At 31.7% G+C, this 11,377-nt stretch overlaps 1 protein-coding gene across 5 annotated transcripts in view; it reads right to left on the bottom strand.

Annotated features, from left to right (window-relative positions):
* Window positions 1-1,112: 1,112 nt before the first annotated feature.
* LOC112690060 (facilitated trehalose transporter Tret1-like) overlaps window positions 1,113-11,377 on the bottom strand; it is a 51,041-nt gene continuing 40,776 nt past the window's right edge. For 4 of the 5 annotated variants that reach the window (XM_025563967.1, XM_025563968.1, XM_025563970.1 and 1 more), the window contains 6 exons: window positions 3,848-3,970; window positions 3,646-3,769; window positions 3,082-3,390; window positions 2,762-3,003; window positions 2,304-2,607; window positions 1,876-2,174 (listed from right to left, as the gene is read on the bottom strand). In XM_025563967.1, the coding sequence (XP_025419752.1) occupies window positions 1,876-2,174; window positions 2,304-2,607; window positions 2,762-3,003; window positions 3,082-3,390; window positions 3,646-3,769; window positions 3,848-3,970 (1,401 nt within the window). Of the gene's footprint in view, window positions 2,175-2,303; window positions 2,608-2,761; window positions 3,004-3,081; window positions 3,391-3,645; window positions 3,770-3,847; window positions 3,971-11,377 lie in introns of all 5 variants that reach the window. The other variant, XM_025563969.1, reaches the window with a different exon arrangement.

Genomic DNA, 11,377 nt, shown 5'->3' with positions numbered 1-11,377 from the left:
ATTAAAATATTCTAAAGTGATAATCAATATCAATAATTACAATATAAATACACTACCATATGTATTTGATGTTGTAAAATTTGATTAAAACATGTTAGGATATAGGCACATTGTGTCCTGAAGATAAGCTTAGATAAGTATATAAATAGTATGTAGTTAGGAATTGAAGTTAACATTAAAATAAATAAATAAAATAAATATTTTTAACAAATAATGTTTATTTGTACACATAAATTAAATAATGTTATAACACTAAACATTCAAATAATTTTGTAATACAAAAATAAATAAAACAATATTTTATCATACGCTCATTTTATAAAAAAAAGGTTAAGTCTCTAAAATGTATATAATATTATAATATAATAAATATAATGAAACAACACATTTTAACAAACATACTTAAGCCACAATTTTTTTGTTACAATCAGAAATGTATCATATAAAAAAAAAAACTTATATTTTACATTTGATAAAATACTATATTTTTGTCAAATGGAATGTGTTGTTAATTCATTAACTTATCTATTGCTTTAATTTTATTAATTTAATTGACAATACTATAATTTCAAATGTATATATTTGAACTCTAAATAAAATAAATCTAGAAATAAATAACATATCATCGGAAAATCTATGAATTTTTTTTAATAAATAATGTCCTAACAAAAAATAAAAATTATAGTTTTATATTGGTAACTAAATGTAATTAAAGAAACAATAAAATCACAAAATTATCCTGTCTGAATTAAACCAAACTAATTTCCCTAATAAATTTCAGTTAATAATATTTATTTGGTAAAAAATGAATACCGCGAGGCTTTTCAATATTAATGAATAATTAGTATCAAATCACAATAACAATTTTAAAAAAAGGAAACAGTCGTCATTTAAAAAATTATACCGATAGTTTTAACCACCATGTTTTACATTGACATCGTGTTTCAAACATTATTACAGGTTTTTAGTTTAATACGTTTTTTTATATATATATATATAAAAATCATCTTCCATTACAGTATATGTTTTTGAAATATTGCTGTAACTTGATACTTTTTAGTTTTTCAAACCATCAGAATCCAAATTAATGGATTTTTAATGGATTTAAAATAGAAAAAAATACCTTCTGCATATTGTACAATGTAAAATGAATGAAAAAAACATAATATAAATAGTTAAAAACATTTGTTCACTGATTTAGTAAACGAGTGTTACTATTACTTTACACCTATATAATAATATTAAAAACGTTAATCTACATAAACATACACCTTCAAATGAGAAGGCCTCCCCCTATAATGTGGCTTAAGCGTATTGACATATTGTGTAATAATGAAAATTTAATTGTAAGTACAATAACGAGTGCCCAGCTAAATAATATATTGCATTATATTCTATTCTTAAGTTTAATAAGAAATCTTCCAAGGGTTTGTTGAGGGATTATTATTACAAATTAAAACGCAAACGGTTTAGCTATGTGTATCGATGTAAACATTATCACTGGAGGGAGGGATGCTCTGTCTCTATCACAGCACGAAAAAAATAATTTAAAAAATGGAACTTTACCAACTCTCCGGAATGTGGAAACAATGACGATCATTATCAATGATTATTGTTCAGGTATTTATAACATAAAATTGTTTTTATATTAATTATTGTCTGAAATATTTTAGCACCATTATAAAATACACTTTAGAACAGTGTAGTCTAATGCGTTTTAAAAATGGTCAAAACAATTAATTAAAATGTATGAAAAACGTTAATTTACAATGTAAAATTATAGAGGTACTCAGAATAAGCCCGTTTTTGTCATCACAAAAATGTAATGCCGCAAAAATGTTCCAAAGAAAAAAATGTATGTGTTGTCCTATTTTTTTAAATGGCCATCGGTAGTGGTTTCAAATGCGCTATGGAACTCATTCTTCTCACTTGTCTCACTGGACCTTTGCCGACACCAGTTAGATTGCGTTCGATGTCTTCGAGACTCTTGCCTTGAGTCTCTGGCACGCAGAATATGATGAACACGAGGCCCAGTAAGCAAATGCCACCGAAAAGCCAGAACGCGCCGTCAGCTCCGAAAATTCGCAAAAGGTCGGAAAATGTCTTGGTTACTAAAAACGTGCAGGCCCAATTGAAAGCTGTTGCCAATGAAGCCGCTGTACCTCTAATTTTAGCTGAAATTAACCATAAAAATATTATAAATACACTAGTGGAAAATATAGAGAGTTTACTAGTTTTGAAGGAAGAGGTCATAAAATGTCAAGTCAAGGTTTAGGATAGTATATATTGAATCGTAAATTTACCTGGCAAAATCTCGCCCATCATAAGCCAAGGGATCGGTCCAAAACCGATGGCGAAACCGATAATGAAAAACACGAAACTGGCCAACGGCAGCCATCCGTACTGGGAAACGTCGGCACCGCTGTTCTTGTAGTTGAAAAACGTACCGAGTGTGATCAAAGTGACTGCCATCGTTGCGCTGGAAGCATACAATAATATTTTTCGGCCGAGTTTATCAATAAGACCGGTCGCTATAAACGTTGACAGGAAATTGACAATGCCGACAATGATTGTACATAAGTTTTCGTCGATGGTGCTTCCCGCTTCCTAAAAAAAAAAAAAATCAATCAATATTTGTAGTGAGTATAAACTGCGTGTCTACGTAGTAATTCTATAAGGTCGAGCCCACATCATAAATATCGTCAAAGTATAATTTACGATAAAGAAAAAATGTATATAAATGCATAGATGCTTTAAATACCTTAAAGATTTTAACGGTGTAAAAAATAACGGCGTTTATTCCGCTGAGTTGTTGAAATAACATGAGTCCCATGGATATAAGCAAGGGTTTCGAGTACATTTTGGAGAATAAGCTGAGGTATCCAGGCATTTCTTCATTTTTGCCCACATGATTAGCTTTCTCGATCTCGCTGAATTCTTGTGTTACGTCTGCGTTTTTGCCTCTCAGCCACTGAAGAGCTTTCTTTGCTTTCTTGTTTTTGTCTGCGCGTGCAAATTAAAGCGTGTTTAAGTATAAAATCGATTGAAATCCAAAAAAAGTCTCACAAAGTCACAACTTACTTCTGCTAATGTACCATTGTGGAGTTTCAGGGATGAGAAGCATGCACACTAAGAAAGGTATAGGAATACAAGCGCCAAGAATGGCCAACATTTGCCAGTTGAGATATTTTCCAGCTATGAAACATAATAAGATACCACTGTTACCGAGAGTTGTGGGCAAAAGACCCAACGTTCCTCTGACTTGAGGCTGCACAGTTTCTCCTAAGTACACGGGAAGACCTAATGAAGCAATACCCACGCAGAATCCAGCTATGGCCCTACCGGCCATTACCATTTGAACATTGACAGCCATCGCAATCAGAATGAAGGCTGTAAACAATAAAAAACAACAGTCAATAATCGATAAATGCAGTATTAGTTAGATATTATCAATAAACAGTGAATAAATAGAATAAAAAACAATGATTCGAATTAACGAGTACTTGAAAATTATTATGTGATATTACGGAATCCAAAAAGTAGGTTAATACCAAATACACGAGTACCTACTAGACCTAGACCTATAAAGTCGGTCCAATTACGAAATTAATATTTACGATTGTTGAAATGAAGATGTTTACTTACAAATAATAAAAGGTATTCCGGTAGCAAGAATTGTGGTTTTTCTACCAATGGATTCGATGAGGGGTCCACCGGCCATGCCCCCAATAAGTGCTGCCAGTGGCATGAGACTGCCGATCCATGAACCCTAGAAATATTTAATTGACCATTGAGTAAATCTACATTGTAGATGATAGACAAAATGTCAACACAACAATTTACTCACTTCTTCTTCGCTTACAGACAGCGGACTTCCGGGGCTGTTCATTGACGGTAAGGCAGGTGACGTGTAGGCAGACGCAAATCCAACTACCATTGAGCATAGTGATACTGTTAGTGAAGCGAGGACCTATAAGCAAGTATAATATTTTCATTATTATATGGAGTTAAATAACAACGAATACAATTTTAAAACAAATGTACAGTATAAGAATAAAATGTTGAGTCTTTGTTTGGCTGATTTAAAAAGCAAGAACAAAAATATAAAAAGTAACTAAATATACTATTATACACTTTTTATGTTACAATACATTTATTTACCATAATATGGTAAATAAATTTATTGTGATCATAAAAAACCATATTATGATTTTCCGCATTCTTTTATAATTTATTTTTTTCAAAACCAGGGGTTTCCAATGACCAATTATAGTATATAGTATATATATAGTATATTGTACAGTATATACTGGTATATACTATATACATAATGTTTAAATAAATAAATATATTTCCCAATAAAAATAATTTCTCTTCGATATATAGGAATTCATTCCAATGACGTTTATATTCATGAAGTTAAAATTATAACTTTTATAAACGCATTATTGGTATCTGATATATACTAATTCGATTATTGCGATTTTCTGTCCATTTTTGAGTGTATTATTTTTTTTCATATTTTATCGTAAAACCATAATCTCTTATTCTATGTTAAATGTAATAGTTGTATTATATTGCTCTCGCGTATACAATTTCAAGTACAAAAGTTCAAGTATACATATGAAAAAAAATATGAGAAAATTAACGTTTAATAATATGTGCAGAGTACGAATTGTAAATACGAAAACGTATAAAACAAGGTTGTTATGTGGTAGATGCAAGATTTACATTAAAATTAAGACGGTTCTTAACAAATTTCATGAAATCGTACATGGATATTAAAGAAAAGCACATTCGATTACAATTGGTAAAAGGAATTCGACTAAGTAAACAAAAAAATTATATTTAAATGTATAACATTACACTAACCGCATAATATGCTCGTAAATAAAATATAATTCAAACTTTGTATTATTATCAATGTTTGAATACATACTTTGAATCATAAAAATAACTTAAAGTATACGAAGTATGAGGCATGAACTATCATGGATTATATGTGTACCAAAAGAAATATAATAATATAATATCCTTACATATATATATTATATTTTTACGTGATGGTTGAAATAGAGGTACAATAAAAGAGTAAATCATAACATTTAATGATAAATTAATATTTCGAGGTCTCGTACAAAGATGTTCTGAATGTCTCGAATTATTAGATGTCTAACCTTATTCTCTACATGTCTTTCACTTATAGGACAATCGGACTTTGATTCGAAGAGCGGAAACCCACTGACCACAATGGTCCAACCAGTTGCCGGAACTTAGGTGTTTACGAATCGGCCTTGTTACGATAACGAACGCAACAGGAGTTTCTACGAATACCGCGTCAGCCCTCAGACAGCAGTCGTGATCATCATTTGAGTGTTCTCGGGAGAACCCCAACAATAGGTGCCAAATAAAACCTGTTAGTCATACACTGACCTCGAGATTGGCTTTGAATTAAAAGGATATTTTTTATTTTGTTAGTTTTAAAATCAACTGTTACATAATTTGCGTATAAAAAATTCAAACGACTGAAAAATGTAATACATACGAGTAAGAGCCCCCTAACATTATTTTATTAACACACATTAATAAAATTAAAATTAAGAGGAATAGAAGAATTAATTTAATTTAATTTTATACATGTAGTATAACTACGGTCACGGCATATTAAAAAATGAGTTGGTTCATTTTTGTTTTACCATCACATAACATTTTATTTATCCACATAATTTCGTTATTTTATCTTTGTTATTAATAGTTTTACTTATCAACTTTTGTGCTGATACAAAATTTAAAAAAGTCTCTCTTTTGCGCAATTGTGTTAATATTATATTAACACAAACAATCTGTACATAAAATAAACACATTCAAACATCAAGTATCTTTATGTTTTATTTTAATCCGAACCTACGTATTAATGAAAAAAATATCTAACTTCTTTATGTTTACAGTCGGCGTTTGGTGCAATTATTTTTATACTCTTTGGGCATTTGAAAAAAAAAAACAAAATATCGAAAAAGAACTCACGCAACTAATATAGAAAAGCGCAGATGGTAATTTCGATAGTATTATAGATTACAATAATGATACTCAGTTTTTCGTTCCACAGTTTTTATTATATAATATTATTTATAAAACTGATTACTATTTTCATTTGGGCAGTATTAAAAAGGTATCTACTTTTAGTAAGTGAAATTATCATGTAACGATATATTTTGTTTTAAATCATATCCAATCACATCGTATAGGCACGGCTTACTGGTGTTCCGTTAATTAATTTTTTTTCTTTTATTAAACGTATTTTTTCATTGTTTGCTTTCAACACGGCCGCATACTTCATTATGTGGGCGCACACCGTCGGCATTCAAAATATCCTTTTAAAAAGGTGTGCTCGCAATGCATAAGAGCGAATTTAAATATAATGTGCGAGACGTTATTGAAACCAACAATAATAATTGTATTCAATAATTCGCAAACCGCCCTTCGACACGTCCACTTCCGAAGACCTTGTCCCATGCGTCTGCTGTATATTATGTGCGTCACCAAAACGATTTTTATTAAGGAGATCATGTACGGTGGTGACTGCAATTAGTTGCGCATATATCATTGCAAAACTACGAACGTGTTAATTAATTAATTAATAAATATAATACATATATAATAGAGTTAACAATTCAATCAATACACTTACCACCAAAAGAATATTTATCGACCTCGACGAAGAAATAACAAACAGAAGTGAAACAAAAAATGATACGCCTATATGGTTATTTTAGATGGCGAACGGCGCAAACTATCAGAACCTAACGCATTATCACCTAATGCAGATATAGTATATTTCTGTTGGCATTGAATCATTGTGGTCAGCGGGCGCAATGAAAGGACCCGGATGACGAACGCCGTAGTTATAGACTTGAGGGGCGTCCATTATATATATAAAATGAGAGAAAAATCGCAAAACAAAATAATGAAGCGAATGAAAGCCGCCGAAGAAGCGGTAAATAAAGTGTAAGCACATAATACACACACACACACACACACTCATATATTTTAGTACATTTAGTCGAAAAGGACACATATGTGGCTGTAGGTGCGCGCGTTAACAGACTTTAGATACATTCGTTAGCCGATTATCCATCGTATTCGTTACGAACTATTTCAATTACGTTATTCATACTTAGAAATTCGTTTTAGCAGAACAAGACTAATGACGAGCGTTAACAAAAAGAGGCCTATGGAAATTATCGGCAGCGAAAACAAAACATCGTATTACGTACATTAAATATTGACCCGGATTCTGCGCATGGCAAATTAACGTTAATATATTTGATAATTAAACGTATATTTAACGTATAATTAAACATATATAATAATTAAACGTTAAGCAACTATAGCAACTTTGAAGAATTACAAAAAATAGAAGCATTACAAGGGACTCAGCAATAATTTACATTGGAAATGCCTACCAACGAAATCGATTAATCGTTATTAAACATGAATTGAAAACATAAAAATGAATTTCTGAAATGACGTATTTTCATGCATGGAAAGGTACCGCGAGGAGTTACACATCAGATTGAAGCACTGATATTGAATCGATTAGATATCCAGTCTATAACGGTGTTACATGCAATAGTATAAATAAGCAGAGAGCAGAGATATTTTATTATTCGTTAATCTTGACATAACAGCATACTACTCAACAGTTCAATATTTTATAGTTGATTTGGATATTAGTATCATTAACTACTCGTATATATAACTTATTCACATCGCACTTATTATTGTCTATATGTATGACGTATCGCACATGGTATAAAATAACACCACGTTTCAGATCAGCCACCGTCGCGGTTAAATACAACTCGTTAAAAAAAAATCGACTGAACAATAACGTGGTTTAGGTATATTATATATATATACATACAAGTTTTTTTCCGTCAATATTGTTATAATAAGTTTCGTTTGTTACATGACGCGCCCGACATTTTTAAGAACATGCTAATACGTATAAAATAGCGCGTGGAGTGTAAACTTTAAACGCTTCAGAACTGTAGAAGGTATAATATAGATACGTTCACGTGTTACAATTATACGAGATTTTAATTTACTAGTTGTAACACCATCCAAGAGTGGTTTTTCGATAACGGCATGCTCCAATAAATACATACTTTGACATTATCATCGTCTTTGCCCTACACCTTCACCTGAACACACGTCCATTGCAATGGTAATTAATAGCCTGCACTGCTCGATCGATAAATTTAATAATCCCTCAGATTTGTTTGCGATACGCCCTGCAGCAACTCACCGCCGATTATCCGGAAGCGACTATTTCATACTACTGCACAGTTTCTATCGACGTTATTATTATAAGCAGAATATCAATTTTTAAAAAGGATTATTTCCGTATTTCCTATTTCCGTGAAAATTCACGTGGAAAATTAAAAATTGTAATTATAACGAAAATATTACAGCGAGTTCATTTGAAAATACTGGAAAAAACTTCGATTGATTGATAAGGTGAACGGCATAGCGCGAGGATAAAACTTATTTTCGCCCAGAAAATAATTTGAGAGCCAACTTCCCACTACCTTTTCCTTAACTTGAAAGGTATATAGTACACCCATGTAAGCGAATAAATATTATTCCATGAACTTGAATAAAAGTCGGCGGACGGATTAAGCTCGACTGTACAAGCGTCTAATGCAAATTAAGTCGACAGTGATAGAAAATAATCGAAAGTGAATTTTTTCAATACCACGCACACGAATAGAGTGTCACTGCGTTCGACGGAGTACCCACTGCGGTAACCATGGAGAAGTAAAACTTATATTTAACATAATAATATCACACATTATACGTTGTACACTGCAGGAAAGAGAGGAGAAAAAGCTTTTTCGCGGAAAACGTCGTCAGCACTCGATTTTAATAGAGTGAAGCTGCTGCTGCAGCGTATTCGTTTTTCGTTTGTCCACGGGACACGCGGTGGGAGACGTGATATTTTGTAGATGGTCATGTGCACGCTGCTGTTGTTGTTTCTGTTTCGAATACGCTCCGCGTTCACCCTCTGCCACTCGTCGATAACCTTCCCCACGTGACAACAATTTTATTATTATTACATTATTCTCTGCTGCGTTTTTATTTCGTCACACGTCTCAGTACACACTCACACACGTATAGATATATGTACTATACTTCGGCATTTACGCCGCGAGAGGGCGAAAAACGTTTATCCGCTATGCAGGCGACCAAATCAAGCGACACATAATGAAACTACACAAACCTCCCGCAGTAGTGGCAGCTAAGAGAAACTGCATGTGAAATGTGGGCGCGCAATCTTTGTACGTACATAAGGGAGAATATGCAGTAGAAAATGTGGGCTGCGAATCCGTATAAAATTATGTCTCGCATGTAATAAGTATCTGTACTTGCCAAAAATCTGATAATATGTGTATATATATTGTATGAAACAGAAAATACTACGCATTTTTACAATCAAAATCGTTCGAGAAATAAAACTTCATTAGAATAATGAGCAAATAAAATCGGTATCTAGAAAGTATTGAAATACATCTGATTAATTACTTGGATATTGTTAGAAACCATGCCAATTAACTATACCAATTGATTGATATAGTAACATCAGTAGTTACAAATATTTGTAAATAAAATGTTTTACATCTTATCACATTAGAGATGTAAGTTTTCCAAAATAACTTGTGTTTATAAAAAATAAACAAAAATAAATACTTCATATTTAATTAAAGTCCAGAAATAAAGGATCGAAACTATTTCAAAATGATGCAATTGATTTCAAGGTGTACGTTTTGTTATGAGCATTTTCGCATATTGCACGGTTAGGGATGTAATGGGATTTCGATAATTAAAGGCCCGAGGCGTGAAAAACGAACCCAAGTCATTGGAGATTTTAAATCATAAACCGAACTTATTTTCTAAGAAAAAAAATTATAAAAGGTTGATTTGTTTCGAGTTCTCGACAATTTAACAAACATCTTATCCACTCATCTGTAAAACACACCATGATTTAATTGTGTAATATTATATTATACATTTTAAAACGTGAAAATATGGTCTCGAGTCGGTATTTCTTTTCCGTTTTCAATATATTATTTAACACGAATTTTATGTACACACGAATCGCAACTAGAACCGAATTAACATTACGCCGTGCGCAAATGAATACATCCAAATCATACCGTAGTTACAAATTATACACTTATATATATTATGTAGGTTAAAGCATTTTAACAAATTCGAATAATTTTATAACGTTGTTATTATTTCATTTATGCGAAATCGAAATACATCTGAATAATAGTAAATTATTATTTTTTACTGTAATTTACTGACTAAGACGGTCGATGGACTAAAAATGGTTACCTGCGCGAACAAACGAAAAATATATCATACCCGTGTTCATATAAATAATATGTGTACAATAATAAATAGTTATAGTATACAATCACGTTCCACACATTTACGGCCGTATTTACCTCGGATGGACGGACGGTGCAGTAATAAATATTAAATGGCGTTAGGTAACGAATACACATACAAAACGAATTGAGTATTTGGAGCTTTGAACATATATATTATAATAAATATATTGTACATACATACAATAATACGTTTTATTCTTCGATAAGTGTAAAAACATAGATTTTGATAAGCCATCAACACAAATTTAACGTAATCGTTTGGGAACCCATGTACGCCGAGGATGGTTTACATTATGGTGTGTATAATAAACGTCATAAAATCGTCCTGCCGAGGCTGTATTATATGTAAAGCATGTAAGGCTTCATTATTTCCACAATTTTTTTTTTTTAACTCATTTCACTTGCCATAATTCTGAAGTACCTAACATAGATGTCGTACACACGTGGTTAACTTAAAATAGTGCATACTACTATCACCGATATTAACACAAATCAATACTCCCGGCAACAACATAAAATATGTATCATGAAATTAAAAGTTAGTGTTAACATTGTATTATTTTGTATGCTTTAATTTACCTTCAATACCTTTAATGCTTTTTTTGAACATTTCTTAGACTGTTTGATCAACAAAATTTGGAGTTCTAAAATAAAATCCAAACCGTGCCAACTAACAGAAAAGATGAAAACCATGCACATCGAAATATATTTCATGTCCAGGACAGAATTACACCGTAGTTTTATTTGCAATATAAACACGTACATCCATGGCAATGCCGCCTTAGCGTAAACACCACCAAAAGATATACGGTCTGATTTGGTCGTGAAAAAAATATACATTTAACATGAAACACGCGTAATTTTTTCCCTTGAACGGTTTTTTTTTTTTTTTGAAAATCTGTGCCGCGTACAAACCA

This window comes from Sipha flava, unplaced genomic scaffold, assembly GCF_003268045.1.
Source record: "Sipha flava isolate LNK unplaced genomic scaffold, YSA_version1 48_pilon_pilon, whole genome shotgun sequence".
Lineage (NCBI taxonomy): Eukaryota > Metazoa > Arthropoda > Insecta > Hemiptera > Aphididae > Sipha > Sipha flava.
The sequence above is the reverse complement of the archived record's forward strand: the minus strand, read 5'-3'. Positions and strand labels throughout refer to the sequence as shown.